This window comes from Mobula hypostoma, chromosome 6 (assembly GCF_963921235.1).
Source record: "Mobula hypostoma chromosome 6, sMobHyp1.1, whole genome shotgun sequence".
NCBI lineage: Eukaryota > Metazoa > Chordata > Chondrichthyes > Myliobatiformes > Myliobatidae > Mobula > Mobula hypostoma.
Window position 1 is genome coordinate 178,317,949 of NC_086102.1, and position 20,789 is coordinate 178,338,737.

At 38.9% G+C, this 20,789-nt stretch overlaps 1 protein-coding gene across 2 annotated transcripts in view; it reads right to left on the reverse strand.

The window, feature by feature from the left end:
• Positions 1 to 20,789, reverse strand: part of LOC134347737 (potassium voltage-gated channel subfamily H member 7-like) — a 579,490-nt gene that overhangs the window by 67,883 nt on the left and 490,818 nt on the right. For both annotated transcript variants that reach the window (XM_063050141.1, XM_063050140.1), the window contains one exon: positions 8,921 to 9,320. In XM_063050141.1, coding sequence (XP_062906211.1) covers positions 8,921 to 9,320 — 400 coding nt within the window. The remainder of the gene's footprint in view (positions 1 to 8,920; positions 9,321 to 20,789) is intronic.

A 20,789-nucleotide genomic window follows, 5' to 3' on the forward strand; every position in this document is an offset into this window, starting at 1 on the left:
CCTGGGAGACAAAGATCTTCAGAAATGGGTTACACCTGGGGAAAAGTTGAAAGACTTAGCCCAGGACAGAGGACTCTGGCAGCCTACACCCCAGTAGGGACGATGGGCTTAAGAAGAAGACTCTGTGTGAGCTTAATGATCTTTATATGTCTTAAAGTAGCTTGAACCAGCTGTCGTAGAAACTAAGCAACACACACAAAATGCTGGAGGAACTCAGCAGATCAGGCAGCCTCTATGAAAAAGAGTACAGTCGACGTTTCAGGCCAAGGCCCTTCAGCAGGACTGTACTCTTTTCTATAGATGCTGTCTGACCTGCTGAGTTCTTCCAGCATTTTGTGTGTGTAGCTTGGATTTCTAGCATCTGCAGATTTTCGCTTCTTTGTGTTGTAGAAATTATCTGCCTTGAGATTTGAAATACCGTACTTTTGTATATCAAGACTATCCAATATTATACCGATGACAAAAAACCACCAATTTTGCAACACAGCACTAAAATCCTTGCCACAATTATACCGTATATAAGACTAAACACCGTACAATATTTTGATGTGGTATAATAAAGATAAAGAGATATTTTGAACATTTACTTGCACAGCTCAATTTCTATGGCAATGGCAGTTCTCATGGCAACAGTATTCCCAGGATAAATCTAATTTAATCACGCAAATCCAGACAGTATGTCATTTTCCATTTATAATGTTTTATCGTTCACAATCCTTAGTCGATCTTGAAAGGTGACATTTATTTTTATACCTATTTCTCGGCGTGCTAAGTAGTATCATTGAAACGTTCAGTTTGATTTAAAGACAATTTATATTCAGAGGTTAACCATTTGAGCAGCACAGTGTCCACCCAAAAAAAATTAAAAATAAAATAAATAATTAACATGAAATCCCCTTCATACATTTTTCTTTATTTCATTCTTATATAGCCAATTTCCTATCCTGAGATTTTGCCCCTAAGTTTTAGAAGAAACCATTTTCCTGCATGTAATAGATACAAGAAGTTCTGCTGATGCTGGAAATCTTGAGTGACTCACACAAAATGCTGGAGGAGCTCAGCAAGTCAGGCAGTATCTATAGAAGGGAATAACCAGTTAACATTTTGGGACAAGGCCTTTCATTAGGACTGGAAAGGAAGGGGTCAGAAGCCTGAATGAAAAGGTGGAGGGAGGGAAGGAGTACAAGCTGGCAGATCATAGATGAGACCAGATGAGGGAGAAGGCGGGTGGCTGTGGGGCCAGGGAGAGGAAGTAAGAAGCTGGGAAGGAATAGGTAGAAGGGGTAACAGACTGAAGAAGAAGGAATCTAATAGGGGAGGCTACTGGACCATGGAAGAAAGGACAGGATGAGGAGAACCAGAGGGAGATGATGGGCAGGTAAGAAGAGAAGGGATGAGAGGATAACTAGAATGGAGAATGAAAAAAGAGAGAAGGAGGTAGGGAAGGAAATTACTGTAAGTTAGGGAAATCAATGTTCAAATCGTCAGGTTGGAGGCTGATGTAGCCTCCACTACTTCGGTGAGATATGATGCAGATTGGGGACTTCTTTGTTGAACACCTTCGCTCTGTCTGCCATAAAAGGCAGTATCTCCATCCATTCAACTTCTCATCCATATTCTGGCATGACTGTCTTTGTCCTCCTCTACCGCCACCATGAGGCAATACTGAGGTTGGAGCGCAAGATTACACATTCCATCTGGGTGGGACCCCAGTTTATGTAGCCCCTGCTGAAGCAATTTATTAATGCAGCAATTGGTTTTAGCTTTATTGGAATGTATAGTAATTGGCTCAATTCTATTTAATGCGCCTTTGATAAAATTCGATAACAGTTTTTTTTTCTGTATTTCCCTTTGCTGGGAATAACCTCACATTTTCCCTCATTATACTCCCTCTGCCATCTCCTTATGCAACTAACTTAATTGTACAGATCCCAAAATAATTTTTATATCCTCTGCACAGCTCATGTTCTTACCAAACTTTGCATCATCAGTGAACTTGGATATATCATACTTAGTTTTCCATCTAAGAATAAACAACACCATGGACTAGATGGACCAAAGGGACTATTTCTGTACTGTACTTTTCTATGACTCTATAAACTGTGAATAGTTGAGGAGTGAGTACCAATTCTTGTTACACCCATTCAGGAGCAGCGTGCCCATGTTGGGGGAGAAAGTTGAGTGAAAATGATCAACTTATGAACCGGCTGAGAAAAAAAATAGCAATAAATGTCTCTCAAAGTCCAGCCCTATGTCCCTGTTGTGAGAGGTGGAAATGGGTAAGGCCGCCGCCAGGGCTCCGGTGAAGCTGTGTAGGCCAACCCCCTGTACGGTGGATACAATGGATTGCAGAAACATTGATGAGCTCCAACCAAATAAAAGAAGTCACAATTCATTCAAGATACTATATCTTGAATCCTATGCTTACAGCCTTCAAAGCATTCCACTCAGCTGCATTAAACGGACTTTCTATGCTCTAACCTAGTGCAGCTTTAGCGGGTAAATTCCCCATTGTAAGTTCACATCACCAATGCTGAATAGGATATGGAGTTTAACTCTAGGGGTGCAGTCAGAAATTTGCCAACGAAAAGCAGCCAGAAAGTTTGGGCGTTTTTTTGTTCTCTCCGAAGTAAAGTCAAAGACAAAGTAAAATTTATTATCAGAGTACATACATGTCACCACATACAACCCTGGGATTCTTTTTCCTACAGTCATACTTAGGAATCCTGAACTTGTGTAGGAAAATATTGGTATTCATCATGAACCTGCTGACATTTCCCAACAAAATTCTGGTCCGTTACAAATAAGAGAAAGATTAATAAAAAACAAGTTCACTTAAAAACAATTTAAAAATATAAATGAGCTTGGACTTACCTTTGTCATTCATAGCCATCCCCCTCCACTCAAATTGATGGGGTTTCTGCCTCTGGGCAACAGATCATAGACCATAAGACCGTAATACACGGGAGCAGAATTAGGCTATTCAGCCCATCAAGTCAGCTGCATCAAGGCTGATAAATTATCCCTTTCAACCCCACATTTCTGCTTCCTCTCTGTAACATTTGACATCCTGACTAACCATGAACATATCTACCTCTGCTTTAAATATACCCAATGACTTGGCCTCCACAGCCATCTGTGGCAATGAATTCCATATAATTCACTCTCTACTGGCTAAATAAATTTTATATCATCTCTGTTCTAAATGGAAAATTACCTCTCTAGGCCTTTCAATATTCTATGAGATCCACCCTCATTCTTTTAAACTCCAATGAGCATAGGCCCAAGGCAATCCAATGTTTCTCATACACTAACACCTTCTTACCCTGGATTATTTTCATGAACCTTCTCTGAACCCCCTCCAACACCAGCATGTACAGTATTTTCTCATATAAGGGCCCTCAGAATATTCACAATACACCAAGAGCAGTCTCCTCAATGCCTTATAAAGCCCCAGAATTATATTCTTGTTTTTATATTCTTGTCTTCTCAAAATAAATGCTAACACTGGATTTGCCTTCCTCACTACCAACTCAACCTGCATGTTAACCCTTAGGAAATCTTGCATGAAGATGCATGTTTAATTTTTGAACTTTCTTCCGATTTAGAAAATAGTCTACACCTTAATTCCTTCTACCAAAATGCATGACTATACACTATATTTAATCTGCCACTTCTTATTCCCTGCTTCCTCAACACTATCAACCCTTCCACCTATCTTTGTATTGTCCATAAACTTGGACACAAAGCCATCAATTCCATTATCCAAATCATTGATATATAATGCAAAAAGAAGTCCTCCCAACACCGGCCCCTGTGGAACACCACTAGTTACAGGCAGCCAGTCAGAAAAGGCCCTTTTATTTCCCATTCTGCCTCCTGCCAGTCAGCCAATCTTCTATCCATGCTAATATCTTTCCGGTAATACCATGGGCTCTTACCATGTTAAGCAGCCTCATGTGTGGTACCTTGTTAAAGGCCTTCTGAAGATCTAAGTTAACAACATCTACTGACTCTCCTTTGTCTATCTTGCGTCAAAGAATTCCAGCAGATTTGTCAGACAAGATTTCCCATGCTGACTTTGGCCTATTTTATCATGTGTCTCCAAGTTCTGAAAAACATCCTAAGCGATGGACTCCAACATCTTCCCAATGACTGAAGTCAGACTAAATGGCTTATAATTTCCTTTCTTCTGCCTCCCTCTCTTAAAGAGTGGAATGACATTTGCAATTTTTTGAGTCCTCCAGAACCACTCCAGAGACTAGTGATTCTTGAAAGATCATTACTAATGCCTCCACAATCTCTTCAGCTGCACTTTTAGTACCCAGGAATGTATAGTCCATTTGATCCAGGTGGCTTGACCACCATCAGACCTTTCAGCTTCCCAAGCATCTTCTCCTTAGTAATAGCAACTACATTCACTTCTGCCCCCTGACAATAGATTTTTTGACATACTGCTTGTATCTTCCATAATGAAGACTGACACAAAATACTTTCTGTCGGTTATTTCATTGTCCACCATTACTACCTCTCCAACCTCATTTTCCTGCAGTCCATTATCCACTCTCACCTCTCCTTTACTCTTTACCTATCTGAAAACACTTCCGGTATCCATTTTTATATTATTGGCTAGCTTACCTTCATTTTTCATCTTTTCTCTCCTTATGACTTTTTTTAGTTGTCTTCTGTTGGTTTTTTTGAAGCTTCCCAGTTCTCGACCTTCCCACTAATTTCTGCTCTATTATGTGCTCCCTCTTTTGCTTTTATACTGTCTTTGACTTCTCTTGTCAGCCACGGTTGCTACATCCTCCCTTTGGAATACTTCTTCATCTTTGGGATGTATCTATCCTGTGTTTTCTGAATTGCTCCCAGAAACTCCACCCACTGCTGTTTTCCTGTCATCCCTGTTAGGGTCCCTTTCCAATCAACTCTGGCCAGCTCCTCTCTGACATCAATACTGAGTGTGGTGCAAGTCAGTCCATGCAGGTGCTGGAATTGCTCCAGTTTTGTGATACCCTAGTGAACTCCATGAGAAATTTTGTATTTAGGTACATTTTAAAAACCAATATGGACAACTATTATGGGCACGTGACCAAGTGGTTAAGGCATTGGACTAGCGACCTGAAGGTTGTGAGTTCGAGGCCCAGCCGAGGCAATGTGTTGTGTCCTTGAGCAAGGCACTTAATCACACATTGCTCTGTGACGACACTGGTGCCAAGCTGTATGGGTCCTTATGCCCTTCCCTTGGACAACATTGGTGTCGTGGAGAGGGGAGACTTGCAGCATGGGCAACTGCTGGTCTTCCATACAACCTTGCCCAGGCTGAAGACTTTCCAGGTGCAGATCCATGGTCTCTCAAGACTAACGGATGCCTAGAATATGAACAACTAACTACAACACATGAAATTTTGTGTTTGGTTGGAGACCTTAACATTGACTTTAGCAAAGCAGTTATTTAGGTAAATGCAAACACTACTCTTCTAAATCCAACTAGTTATTCTAAGCCTTCATTATCATCAGGCTCTTGATTGCAATCTATTTCTGAAGGTGCATCTTTGTTTATTTCCTCTGTTTTGCTTTACTCCCTATTATACAGTATATTTTCTTGCTTTATTTTCCACTTTGTGATGCACGTTGTTCCAGAAATGTAATCATATTGCCAAATGGCTCTTCCATAGAGGCAATATGAGTAGTACTCAGAAGCTTTGCTGGAGGTGTTATACTATAGCACCCCGCCCAATAGCCAGCAAGAGGTGGAGGAACAGATATGCAGACAGAACGTGAAAAGCTGCAGAAACTACAGGCTTGTCATAGTGGGGAAATTTAACTTCTCCTACATTAAATCAAGATGTTTTGATGGGGCTGGATTTCTTCAGTGCATCCAAGGGATTTGTTAAACAATATATGGAGAGTTCAAATAGAGGAGAAGACATACTGGACCAGGTTTTGGGAAATGAGCCAGGCCAAGTAACGGACTTGATGGAGGGTGGACATTTTGGGAATAGTGTCCATGTTTGAAGACAGTTATGAGTGAAGATAAGACTGGATCTTGTGGGAAAGTACTAAATTAGGAAGGGCAATCGACGACAGGATAAAATAGGAACTGAGGGCCATTGATTGGGAACTGCCATTGTTAGACAAGTCCACGTTTGACACATGTATGTACAGGATTGCCATGTTCCAGGAAGACAAGGTTGGTAAGGGAACCTTGGATGGCCGAGAGGGTGTAAATTTAGTCAAGGCAGAGAAAGGAAGCATACATAAGGTTTAGGAAGCTGAATTCAGACTGGGCTCTTGTGGACTATAAAGACAGCAGGAAAGTGCTTGAGTAGATAATTAGGAAGGCCAAAAGTGGGCATGCAATGTCCTTGGTGAGCAGGATTCAGGAGAATCTAAAGGCATTTTATACTTCTTTTTTAAGAGATACAGCATGATAACAGGGAACTGAAAGTTGTTGAAGTGATGGAGAATTCGGATGTAAGTGGGAATGGACTGAACCAAGAGAACAAAATGGAGCTGAGATACAAAGGCACGAGCTCAGTGGGGCTGGAGCAGATTGAAACAATGGGCCTACTGGTGCACTTAGATTTGTGAATTTTACGTAGGAGGTAGAAACAGGCAGTGTGTGATAGGGGAACTATAATCTAAATTATCAGCACCTGCTGTCTCTCTCATGTCTCCGGTGATTCCAAATGTTATTCTAGAATCAACACATTATAAGTGTCGCAAGACCCCAAGTGTCAGCCTGGATCTCATTAAAACTCCCTGCAGTAGATCCTATTTTCAATTTAGTTGTAATAAAACCTTGGTAACCCTGGTTCTCTCCAGAAAAGCTTCAATAATAATATTCAATATTCATTTAAGCTGAATTCAAGCTTGTAAAATGCAAACATGAACTCAGTGTAAATGTAATGGCTTAATAATGCAAAAACAACATATAATCTTCTGAAGTAAATTGTTGCACTGTGGTTTGGAAAGCCATTCAAGGAGGGGAAGAAAAGAGAAGAGAAATATAGTTGTAATGGAGGTGGAGATATGTCTCTGCCAAAGGAGGTGTAAGGTGCTCCTTCCCTCCGTTAGCTTGCAGGCCACCCTTGGGCAGGTGTAGCACTTGCTTAATCCTCCAATCAGGGTCTTGTGGAGCCGTGGGAGCAGGTGGTGCACGCAAGAGTCATGGTTATGCAACCATTGATGTCAGGCAGACAGTTTCTGAGGAGTATTGATAATGGCTTCAGTCAGTGTCTTGTAAAGACACTGCCCAGAAAAAGACAATGGTAAAGCACTTCTGTAGAAAAATTTGCCACTGCCTTAAAAAAATCCCTGATGGTACTTATATACAGGCCTCCAAATAGTAGCCAGGATGTGGGGTAAAACTACATTGGGAGATTGAAAAGCTCAATGTTGCAATGGTCATGGGAGATTTCAATATGCAGCTAGATTTGGAAATCAGCCTGGCACTCTAGCTCATGAGAAGGACTTTGTAGAATGCTTACAAGATAGCTTTTTTGAGCAGCTTGTGGTTAAGTCCAATATTGAAAAGGCAGTGCTGGGTTGGGAGTCATGTAATGAACCAAATTTGATTAGGGAACGGATTCAGGAACGATTAGGAGACAGTATTCATAATATGGTAGCATTCACCCTGTAATTAGAGAGGTTGCAGCTGAAATCAGATGTAAAATATTGCAGTTTAGTAAAGTTAACTTCTAGGGCATGAGAGAGGAGTTAGCCAAAGTCGATTGGAAGTCGATACTAGCAGGGATGATGGGAGAGCTGCAATGGCTGGAGTTTCTGGGAATAATTCTCAAGCCGCTTCCAAACTGTATTCAATCTTTCCAAATCAGTATGATGCTTGGATTGCTCTTGGTTTAGGTGGACGGGATCTGAAACAACTCTGCATCAACTTCTCTCCACTCCACCAGCTCCATCTTTGCCCCCGAAGTTCCAACTTCTCCATTTCTCTCCAACTTCTCTTCGAACTTGCCTCGACCTCGCTCCAACTCCTTCTCACACCTGCAAGCCTTGACCCTCAGATCAGCCTCGCCTTTGCTCACCTCTTTGTTGTTTGTTGTGATCATTTACCACAATTTTTCAGATGAAAAGTGTTATTAATAGAATAGTTAGTTGAATTTCCTGCTTTGAAAACCACCAGTAAGCTGTCACCTACCTTAAGTAGCACTCTCAAGGGAGGATGAGGCAAACGTGGCTGACAAGGGAAGTCAAAAACAGCATAAAAGCAAAAGAGGGGGCATACAACATAGCAAAAATTAGTGGAAAACTTGAAGATTGGGAAGTATTTTCAACCTACAGAGGGCAACAAAACAAGCTATAAGGAGATAAAAGATCAAAAATCAAAGAGGGTAAGCTGGCTAATAATGTAAAATATGATACTAAAGCACTTTCATATATATTGTAGAAAGAGTAAAACAGAAGCAAGAGTGGACATCAGCCCACTGAAAAATGACACTGGAGAGGTAGTAATGGGGAATAAAGAAATATCAGATGAATGGAATAAATATTTAGAATCAGTCTTCACTTCAGTGGACAGAAATGAGTGTAGTGGCTATTACTAAGTAGAAAATGCTTGGGAAGTACCAATTTCAGTAACTTAATCTTTACGGCTAGTTCCTTAAAAATATTTGTGGTACTTGAATGAAAAAAGAAATTGCTTATTAAATTTAATCCAAGTTTAAAAATTATGACTTAAAGGATATTTTATTAAAGAATATATGCAGGTTATAGAACTGATATTCTTCTAGACCAGGTATTCCAAACCTTTTTTACGCCATGAACCAATACCACTAAGCAAGGAGTCCATGGACCCCTGTCTGGGAACCCTTGTTCTGGGTGATCGTGTTAAGATCGTAACATTCTTTATGATTGTGTAGTACTTGGAAAAATGTCGTCAGTAAGGATTACTTACAGCCAATAAGCATGACACAGATCGAAAAGATCTTCTCTGAGTTGGTGTTAGGCGATACATTTCCAAATCCAACACTTGTCAGACTACTGAACGTGAAGTAGAGAGCTGTCACATATTTATCTTTGATAGAGGGTCCAGAGCTGGCATCACTGTAATTGTACCGTTTCTCTATTTGTTCTCCTAAAGAATCCAACCAGCCAATTTTGTGTACCAGGTATGGTCGCTCCACATTCCCGATGGCGTACCAAATGCAAGCGAGCCAGTGAGCAATCAAGGCAAATATGCACATAAGCAGCATCAGAACAGCAGCCCCATATTCGGAGTAGCGGTCTAGTTTACGGGCAACTCTCACCAAGCGCAGCAGACGAGCTGTCTTCAGAAGACCAATTAGTGTTGTAGTCTGTCAAAACAGGAAAATTATGAATGATCATAGGAGATGATTACAGCTTTTCCAAAATCTCTGAATCGGAACTATATAGTCAATATTTTTTGTGCAGGATGCCTTGAGTAATCATAAGAATCTACAGCACAGTGTGGTAGGTTCAATTTTCACAGGCTACATATTTAAAATGAAATATTAGTTCTGTTGTTTGCCAAATGGCTCCAGTAATAATCCTCAACGTTAGTTTAATAAAATAAAGAATTAATTAGATTATCAGTGTCAAGGTTTGAATCTGCAACCAGTAATAAATTGTCTGTGGTACCATTGGGTATATATCATCTAAATTTGCTAATGTTTAATCAATAATAGTTTCTTTCAAGTCATTTAGGAATTAAGAACAGGGTTGCCACTCAGGATAAATGTGGGGGTTGTGAAACTTGGGGTATCCATCATTCTGTACAGTTCTGCTACTAAGATTTTATTTCTCTACCTCTAAATCAATTGGCTGCATAATATGCAATCTCCTTCACTGCTGTTAAAGCCCAGATGTGCTCCCTTAACAACTAGTAAGAGTACATATATTTTCCAATGCTCCTTTTGAATGAGATCCTACTTAGAAGGTCTCACCAACACAGTCAATTGATTCTTATTCAGTGTACTACTCTACACATTCATTAGATTCTCACTGTGCTACCTCTTACTGCCATAATTCCAACACCTATCACTTGCCATTGATTAATTAACTCTAAGCCTTTGTTCTCTTTAATTCTAGTCCAAAGTAATTTATCCTCTCTTCCCCACACCTTTCCAACCTTAAAGTCTTCTAAATACAAGAAAAAGAACATTACAGCTCAGTGCAGACTCTTCAGCCAAAGATGTTGTGCTGACCTTTTAACCTATTCAATTATCTAACCCTTCACAACACTCCATATTTCTATCATCTATGTGTCCATCTAAAAGTTACTTAAATGTCCATAATGTATCTGCCACTACCACCACCCTGGCTGCCACATTGCACATATCCAGCAATATGTGAAAAGACCTTACCTCTGGTGGGAAATTAGAGGGAGATGTCAATTGTCTGAAAATGATGCTGCTTCATATTAACCATTTCCGCCCTGCGAAAATCTCTGAATATCTACTTGACCTTATGCCTCTTATCTTATACATCTGGAATGCTGTAATGTCCTGGTTCATATTTTTACTGTTATGCTGCATGTATTTCAATTAGCAATTCTGTAAGAGCAGTCTGGTCTGTTTTCAGCTTGTCTGGGATATTGTTGAAGATAAGGGAGGAGGAGCAATGTGTGCCATCCAATTAGGATGGTAGAGCCGAGGGGCGGTTTCTCTGGTGAGGGACACTAAGGTTGGGTTTGGGGCCTTTGTTCGGTGGGAGATGAAGAGAGAAGAAGTCGTAGGATTCGATCTGGAGGGGAACATGATTCGACGAAGCCAGGATGTGATCAACTGAGGATCAGTGAATATGACGAAACTCTGAGCTCCAATTTGTACACATTAGACTGGTTAATTAAAATGGGCCCTTTTCTTTTTGTTTTTCTTTACCAACCCTTTAGTTAAGTTAAGATTCATAATTATAATTCCTTGTATCGTATGCGGTGTGCTGTCTGTTATTTCTTGGCACTAATTTGTAACAGGTAGCAAGTTACACAGCATCCACACAAACCGTGGTTTGGGGTGGAAGAGCGGTCTCAATCTCACGAGTTTGGCGGGAATGGAGAGTGTCTTTGCTAGTCTTATGCAGCCAAGGACACCAGGTGCTTTCACATCTCAGTCAAATCATGTCTCATCCTCCTTTGTTCCAAAGACAAAAAGCCCTAGCTCTTTCATGTGCCTTTATTTTGCTATTCAATCCCTTTAAACATAATATTCTGATAAGTGTAATTTTCATTCACCACCTCAACCCCATATCTTCCCAACAGAATCTAATGCACACTTCGTAAACAACAGGAAGGTTATAGTAGTTCCAACCTCTCTGCCACATGGCCTTGGCCCGTCCCTTAAATATTTGATCATCATCCACAATTTCCGAACAGGTCATACACCTTGATGCACAATCCAATTAGAAGCTGTACTAACAACATTTTCCAACAAATGATGGAATTCCTCTGAATCCAGTAATTACATACTTACACTTATATTTAAAAATACCTTAAATTTCACTGGTAATATTTTGATAGTAATTAAATTTCCATCAGTTAAATGAATGAAGCAGAGATTTTCTTTGTTTACTTATGAATTGCTTATTTTGTTTATTTGTGAATCTAAAAGTTCTTGCAGTGATGAATGAGTAATTTTGCATTCTTGCTTCATAATTAATTGTGAGTGCACGGTGGTGATAGCTTTTATTCTAAATGTCACTTAGTAAAGCAAACCTACTGCACTAAAATGATCTGCATTCACTGGTTGGCTAATGGATAGTCATGGGTTGACAGCTGTGTCCCTCACATTAGAAAATAAATATATATCCAGCCACAGATATATCATTATTCACACCAGCAGTCAATGTCCAAGATCTAGCTAGGATTCCTTGATTGAAGGATAGACATTGAGTGGTTGGGTGAAAAAAAATTGAATCATCTTGTGTTCATATGGAATCTAAGTTCATCATGGAAGAGGGAACTTCAGTCCCAAATGTACCATCCACTGCAGAAGGTGTTCCTCTTTTCCTTATAAGACACAGCAATGTAAACCCCATGTTTCTACTGCAAGCAATTAGCTCATTTTGATAATCTTTTGGCAGAACTCTTTCTGTTGTGGTTAGGTGGTGTCTTCTTGGGATTGGTTCTGACCCTGTGATACAGGGCACACTCCGAGATCCACTTGTGTAAAGAATTAAAACCCAACAAGAGCCCAATCTAACCAGTGTGAACCTTACCTATGCTCGATGAACTTTTTTTTTCACAGCTAAACCAAAAAGGTTTAGTAATCAATAGCTAGTACTTCAAAATGAAATATTGTGCTTGGCCAATCTTGTTTCAGTTTTTTTAACTAAATGCAGAGACGGTAACTAATAGTAATGTAGGTTGTCTGGAGTTTCAAAAGGCTTTCAATAAGATACAGCTTAATAAACTAATAAGGGCACAGAATATATAACACAAAAATCAAAGCAGGAGTGGCCCATTCGGTCCCTTGTCCCTATTCTGTCATTCAATAATATAATAGTTGTATATCACCTTCGTGCCAGAATCCTGTACTAATTCAATATTCCTTGATACACATAACATCCAAAGAAATCCATTGATATATATCCAGAATATACAAAGAGACAGAACATTGACAGTCCTCTTAGGTAGATAATTATAAAGATTCTTTATTCTTAAAATGAACTTATTTCATCTCATCTCAGTCTTGAATGGCTGAAACCATACTTTAACATTGCCTTGTTCGAGAATACTTAGAGAGGTGAATTGTTCACCCCGAATATATATTGTTGAGTTACGAATTTTGTTTGCCTTAAAGACATTATCTTTCATTCTTCTAAATTCAAGAGTACAGGCTGAAACTGCTTCATCTCACCGATAAAAAAAACATCCCAGGAATCAGTCCAATAAATTCTCCTCTCTCTATTGCAACGAAATCCTTCCCATTTAGAAAGGAAAGAAGCCCTCTACACAATATTCCAGGTGCAGTCTCATGAGCATCAGTAAAGTATCTTTACCCTTGCACTCAAATCTTCTTATAATAAAGCCCATTTGTCTTCCCACTTCCTTGATGTATCAGTACATTGAATGGCAATGATTCATATAGAATGCCCAACTCCCTCTGAATTCTAATCTTTTAATTTCTCACCATGTGAAAATACTGCACTTTTCTACCAAAATGGAGGACTTGACATTTTTCCACATTATATTCCATTTACCATGTCCTCAGCCATTTAAGTAATCTCTGTTGATTCACCTTATAACCCACACTGTCAGCCAGGTTTGTATCATCAGAAAACCCGGATGTATTACTTGGTCCTGTTATCCAAATCATTAAGGTAGATTGTGAACAGCTGGCCTGCTTATTCCTACCCTTTGCCTTTTGCCCAAAGACTGATTCTCAATTCCATGGCTCCTCCATCGAGAGAAATAGGAGTACCAAGTTCCTGAGAGTCCACAGGGATGACCTCGCTTGGTCCCTCAATATCAAGGAGGCACAGCAGCACCTCCACTTGCTAAGGAGATTGAGGCAATCGAGGACTCTCCTCCCCCAATTTTAACTGAAATTAAAAGGAGCACTCTTGAGATCATGCTGACAAGCTGCATCTGCATCTGGTATGGCAGCAGAAGTCCCTACAACGGATTGTGAGAATGGCTGTGAGGGTCTTAGGGGCCTCTCTGCCATCCATCGGGGACATTAATCAGAAGCACTGCGTATGTAGGGCCCTTAGTATTATCAAGGATCCTGTCCATCCATCCAGCATTCTCTTTGACTTTCTGCTGTCAAGCAGGAGACTCCAATGAATAAAGACAGGTATGGTTAGAATGGGAAACAATTTCTTCCCCAGGCCATTAGGTTTCTGAACTCTCTGCCGCATCGCATTCAAAGTATCACCGGTTAGTTTGTTCTGTACCTTACAATATTTAATCTATGCACTTTATACATTATTCATATGTAGATTTTTATCCTTACTATCCTAATTTATTGTGTGTTATGTGTACTACCGTGTTTTACAACCTGGTCTGGGGAAACGTTGTCTTCTTTAACACGTATATAGTTAAATGACAATAAACTTGAATTGACTTATTGACTTGACTAATTCTTTGTGATAATCTCTTGTGTGGTAACTTTACAAAGACATTCTGGGAGTCCAGAAACAGCATCATTGGTGTCCCCTTATCTGTTCTGTAGTTACAACTTCAAACTGTTCAATTATAGGAAAGATGTCAATAAAATCGAGAGAGTACAGAGGAGATTTACTAAAATGTTGCCTGGGTTTCATCTCCTAAGTTACAGAGAAAGGTTGAACAAGTTAGGTCTTTATTCTTTGGAGCGTAGAAGGTTGAAGGGGTACTTAATAGAGGTGTTTAAAATTATGAGGGGGATTGATAGAGTTGACGTGGATAGGCTTTTTCCATTGAGAGTGGGGGAGATTCAAACAAGAGGACATGAGTTGAGAGTTAAAGGGCAAAAGTTTAGGGGTAACATGAGGGGAACTTCTTTACTCAGAGAGTGGTAGCTGTGTGGAACGAGCTTCCAGCAGAAGTGGTTGAGGCAGGTTCGATGTTGTTTAAAGTTAAATTGGATAGATATATGGACAGGAAAGGAATGGAGGGTTATGGGCTGAGTGCAGGTCGGTGGGACTAGGTGAGAGTAGGAGTTCGGCACGGACTAGAAGGGCCGAGATGGCCTGTTTCCGGCTGTAATTGTTATCTGGTTGTATGGTTATATAAAGGCTTACTGTTCCTGCTTCCTTTGAGGTAGACATCAAATATTTTTGTTTAATGTCTGTCACTTCCCTATTCCCCAATATAATTTCTCCTGACTCCGGCACAATTCTAATTTCAAAATGACTTCAAAGAGAACTGCAAGACGTTACAGAACAATATCAATAACTACAACGTGGACAAATGATTGTCAAATGCAGCCTGATACAAGGTCATATATTTTAATAGGAGGAAGAGAGAAGTCACTTATCACTTGAAGGGTGAAAGCCTAGATGGAGCAGAGGAACAAAGATATCTTGGAATACATATACACCAATCATAAAAGATTGCACCAGGATTAGAAAAGCCATAACATAAAATAAACCATTCGTTGGATTTTATTTCTAGAGGAAAGTGAAGTATAGCATTGTATGGATCTTGACTAGATAACACTTAGGGTATTGGTGACAGTTCTGGACAAAAATGCAGTGGAGAGAGATCAGGGATGTTACTGAAGGTGTACATATCAGTGGAGAAAGATCAGGGTAATATTGATGGTAAGGATTTTCAGTACATATCAGTAAAAGATGAACTGATCAGGCTCCTTTTGAAGAAAAAAAAGATAAGAGGCAATCCAATAATACATATTAATATGAAATGTCAAGTTTACTCTGTAGCCCACATGAGATAGGGCTGTACCTTAAATTGCAACATTGTGTATAGCCTGTCCCCTATTTCAGAGGAATTTGTGGACCCACATCTGTTGAGTTGTTTACATGATGATCATCATCATCATCAGGTGCCATGTCCAGTTTGAGCTTTGACTGCTATGGTCCACACACTCCTGTTTTGGGTCAAGTGGATCAATTCATTGGTATTCATTTCCAATTCTCTGGCTGCTGTCTCCATCATCATTTGCCTTTGTCTTCCTCTTGCTTTCTTCCCTTCAACCTTTCCCATAATTACCGTGCATTCTAACTCCTCTTTCCTAATCACATGTCCAATGAAGTTACATTGCCTTTTCATGATCTCATACATTATTTCTCTTTTTGTGTTTGCTCTGTTCATGATATCCTCGTTAGATTTTCGTTTTGTCCATGGTATTCTTTGCATCCTCCTCAAAAACCACATCTCTGCTGCTACAATTCGTTTCCTCATGTTTCTAGATATTGTCCAACATTCTGAACCATATAACATAACTGGATAAACATAACATTTCAGTACTCCGAAGTGGGTTGTCATGCCTAGTTTAGTATTGGTCAGTATACTCTTCATTCTCGTAAAGGTGTCTTTTGCCATCCCTATTCTTCTTTTGATGTCCAAGTCGCTCCTGCCATCTGATTTCACCCAGCTTCCTAAGCAGCAAAAGTTCTTTACTTGTTTTATGTCTTCCCCATTTATTCTCAGCCTGCAGATAGCATTCTCCTTCTTTTTGGATATCACCATACATTTTGTCTTTTTGCAATTGATAGATAGACCCATTTGTGCACTTTCTTCAAAAATTGTATCAATTAAGTTTTGTAGTTCTTCCTCTGTACTTGCAATTAATACAGTGTCATCTGCGTATCTGAAATTATTGATGTTTTCACTGCCAACTTTGATTCCCAAATGTCTCTTATTTTTGTAATATTGTTTCACTGTACACATTAAATAAATCAGGGGAGAAAACTCACCCTTGTCTAACGCCTCTATTGATTTTCGTAAACTGACTCACTTCTCCATCTATTCTTACAGCGGCAGTTTGTTCCCAGTGCAGATTTCTGATTAGGCAGAGGTCTTTTGAAACTAGAGTTTTCTGTCATATTTCAAGTAACTTATTGTGCTTCACTTTATCAAATGCTTTTGTGTAGTCGATAAAACAAACAAACAAATCTTTTTGCACTTGAATAGCTCATTCTGATAGTATCCTTAACATCAATATTGTGGCTCTTGTACCTTCGTCTTTCACAAAACCACATTGTTCTTTACCTGTTTCAGCTTGTATCTTACTTTTAGCTCTTGTCATCAAAATTCTTAGAAGTATCTTGGTGATATAACTCATTAAACTTATGGTCCTATGTAATTCACATTCTATTGCTCTAGCTTTCTTAGGAAGAGTGATAAAAACTGATTTTTTCATCTCTTCTGGTATTATTCCAGTCTCATAAATGTCATTGATTAAATCAGTATGTTTCTCAATTCCATAATCGTCAAAGGCAATAATTTGTTCTATTACTAATTCATCAGGACCTGCTGCCATTTCTTTCTTCATCTTATTTATTGCATTACGAACTTCAGATTTTAAAATATTTGGACCTTCAATGTTTTTCTTAATTTCTGGTTTTACTCCTCGATTGTCTTCAAACAATTCCTGAATATATTCAGTCCATCTGTTCGTAATCTCATCTTTTTCCATGATAATGGTACCATCCTTTGCTTTCAAACATCCACCTGAAGAACAGAAGAGCTTTTTACCAGTGATATTCTTGATTTGTTGATGTAAGCTTATTGGATCAGTAATAGGGATTCTTTCTATTTGCTCACATTCCTGGTTTAACCATTCTTCTTTGGCTTTTTGACATAAGTTATTAACTTTTTTATCCAAGGACCTATATTCTATAGGATTTGCTTTCTTCTGTCTCCTTTCTTCCATTAAATTTTTGATTTCATCTGTCATCCATTTATTCTTTGTGCTTTTTTCTTTTTTAGGAATCACTGACTTTGCTGATTCTACCAAGGCATCCTTTAGAGAGTTAAATTTAATTTCTACATGATTGCTATAATCTTCAACAGATTCTATTTTAGACTTTGAAATCTATTCCTTACTTCAATTGTAAATTTTTGTCTTAAGTTTTCTTCTTCAATTAATTGCAAGTAGTTGAGGGATTGTTCAGGTTTTTGCTTCTTTAGCATTTAAGTCTGATGAAATACAAACATCAAACAAGTCAACAAATTCAAATATCTTGGCAGCCTAATAACAAGTAATGGCAGGTGTAACACAGATATCAAATACAGAATAACAATGGCGAAAGAAGCTTTCCAAAAAAGGAAGACCATATTAACAGACAGAAAAATGAACACATACACTAAAAACAGGATACTGCAGTGCTACATTTATTCTATCCTGACTTATGGAAGTGATTGCTGGACCATTTCCCCAGCAATGGAAAAGAGACTAGAAGCAGCTGAATTATGGTTCTACAGGAGAATGTTAAAAGTATCATGGACTAGACGCACATCAAATGAAGAAGTTCTCAGAAGAGCCCAATCAGTTCGATCACTCATACCAACAATAAGAGAAAGACAACTCAGATTCCTAGGGCACATCATGCGGAAAGATGAACTAGAAAAACTCATACTCTCTGGAAAGATTGAGGGGAGTAAACCTAGAGGAAGATTTCGGCTTATGTACATCAAAAGCATGGCCAGGTGGCTACACATCGAGGAACTGGAAGTCATCCAAAAAACGAAGCATAGATCTATATGGAAAACCATGGTCACCAAAGTCCGTATCGGATATGGTACCTAGACAGACAGACAGACAGTTTTTTAAGTTTTACTTTTACATGACATACTGCTGGTTATGGTCACTATTACAGTCTGCACCTGGATATGTTTTGCATTGAGTCACTGAGTTTCTAAATCTTTGGTTTATAGTAATAAAGTCAATTTGATTTCTAGTGTTATCACCTGGACTTTTCCAGGTCCACAAGTGTCTTGGATGGTTTTTAAAGCAGGTATTCATAATCACCTGATTATTCATCTTGCACCATTCTACCCATTTCTCACCTCTTTCATTTCTTTCCCCTAGTCCAAATTTTCCTATGGTATTTCCATCAGCACCTTGTCCTACTTTAGCATTTAGATCTCCAGTGACAATAACAATATCTTGAGATTCACATCCATTCTTTGCTTGTTCAAGCTCTTCATAGAATTTATCTATATCTTCATTTGCTCCATCTGTTGTTGGTGCATATACCTGTATAATTGCTAAATCAAATGGTTATCCTCTGAATCTAACAAGGAGCATTCTTTCTGATATTGCCCAATGTCCTAAAACACTTTTTGCCATGTTTTCATCCATAAGAATTCCTACTCCAATAGTATGGGATGTTCCACAAGAATAAACTAGTGTTTTATTTCTAATCTGATATGTTCCAGCACCTATCCAACGAACTTTGCTAATTCCCGTGATGTTAAACTTCAGTCTTTCCATTTCATTTATCACATTGTCCAATCTTCCTGCTTGATGTAGGGTTCTTACATTCCAAGTGGCAATGATTTTCTTTTGTGTTACTTGAACTTTATGAGCATTAGCTTAATGATGGTTGGGGATCCCCTGCTGGCCAGAATCAACCCTACCGAGCGAAACATCTTCAGAGTTGTCTTGAAGATCCTCTTGACGCTGTTGTTGTGTGATACATTTTGTGAGTTTGACCATGGTTTCCTTAGCAAATTTCGACAGTGGTTTGCTATTGCCTACCGTTGGGCGAACTAAAGAAATCGCCATTTCTCTTCCCAAATGTTCATCCGCCTATACTATAGCTGCTGACATTTAAGGTCCTAGCTCATCCGCCTTCTCCGTCATAAGTTCAGTTACTGAACCTGCCGGATCTGCCGTTGGCCTTCGCTCGTATCCTGAGCAGGAACCCTTGCAGGTGCTACTGTTCCAGGTCAGAGCGGTCCTGGGTGCAATGAATGACTAAGGGGTAACTCCACTTTCCCCAAAGCTCTGAAAGTCCCCAATCAGAGCCTCATCACCGGTTGCAGTTTAGAGTCATACCCAGGACTGGTTTACATGATAAAAGGTTTAAAGATGCTTCCTTTGGCTATATGGAATTTCACAATTTTAATTAAGAAACTGGAAATTAACCATATAAAAGGAGATGCTAAATTAGGCCATGAATACATCAATCTATCTTTACATCTTTGTGAACATTTTCTTTTGCAATTTTTGTATTTGTATTTGTTAGTCTGGTTCTATCTTTTTTTACATTCATGGTGAAGCAGGTATGTTGCTTCCCAGGCCAGCTACAATGTGACTATTAAACTTATTGCTAGAAAATTCTTGGAGCAATAGACCTCTGATTTTCCCTCCTTTAAGTGGAAGCACTTCCCCAGTTATGAAATATATTCCCATTATGGGATTTCAAAATATAATCCCATAGAGGGTAAAATTCATAGTCTGGAGAATTTGACGATCTTCTCTTTTTTAATGGGTTCTTTTGGGTTTCTTTGTTTAGTGGCTGCCTGTAAGGAGACAAATCTCAAGGTTGTATAACATATGCATACTTTTCTTTTTCAATCTTTTTATTAGTTTCATAAAAATATATGCATACTTTGATAATAAATGTAATTTGAACTCCAAATTCACATAGACCATAGAACACTACAGTACAGGCCCTTTGGCCCACGAAGTTGTGCCAACCTTTTGACCTACTCTAAGATCAATCTAATCCTTCCTGCCTACACAGTCCTTTACTTATTTTTCTATCATCAATCTGCCATTTCTGCTCTCATTGCTTGTTTGAAAGTCTTCTCATTCACAAGACTATCTGGACTCTGGTTCTGAATGTGAAGAAGGTAACAGATCCATAAGGGCTTCTAAAGCTGAACATTAATTCCATTAGCATCAGCTTTTCAAAAGAGTAACTCCTGATATACTTTGTACTTCATACTTTATTGTCGCCAAACAATTGATACTAGAGTGTACAATCATCACAGCTATATTCACAGAAAGAATATTCCATTTATCTTCATTTTACGAAGTGTAGATAAAGTAACATTTTTTGTGCCTTAACAGAAGTTTATTGGTATGTAAGTGAAAGCTGCCAGGGGTTTGACATATATTGATCAAAATAAACACCCATTTATTCCTCTCAGCAAGTTATATTAATTTAATATTGCTGCCCTTTCAAAGCACAGTTGGCAGAAATGAATGTCAAAGCAGTGAATGCTGATACAAAGTATTGTGCAGTGTTATTCAATTCCCTTGTGTATTTGGGAATGAAAGGATTTCAACCATATGACCAGTCTATCGTTGAGCTGACACAATCAGGGGAACAATCATTTTTATTGCAAAGCTGCACAAATACTTAATAGTAGTTCAAAATCTTCACAAATGTTCTAAAAATAGCAG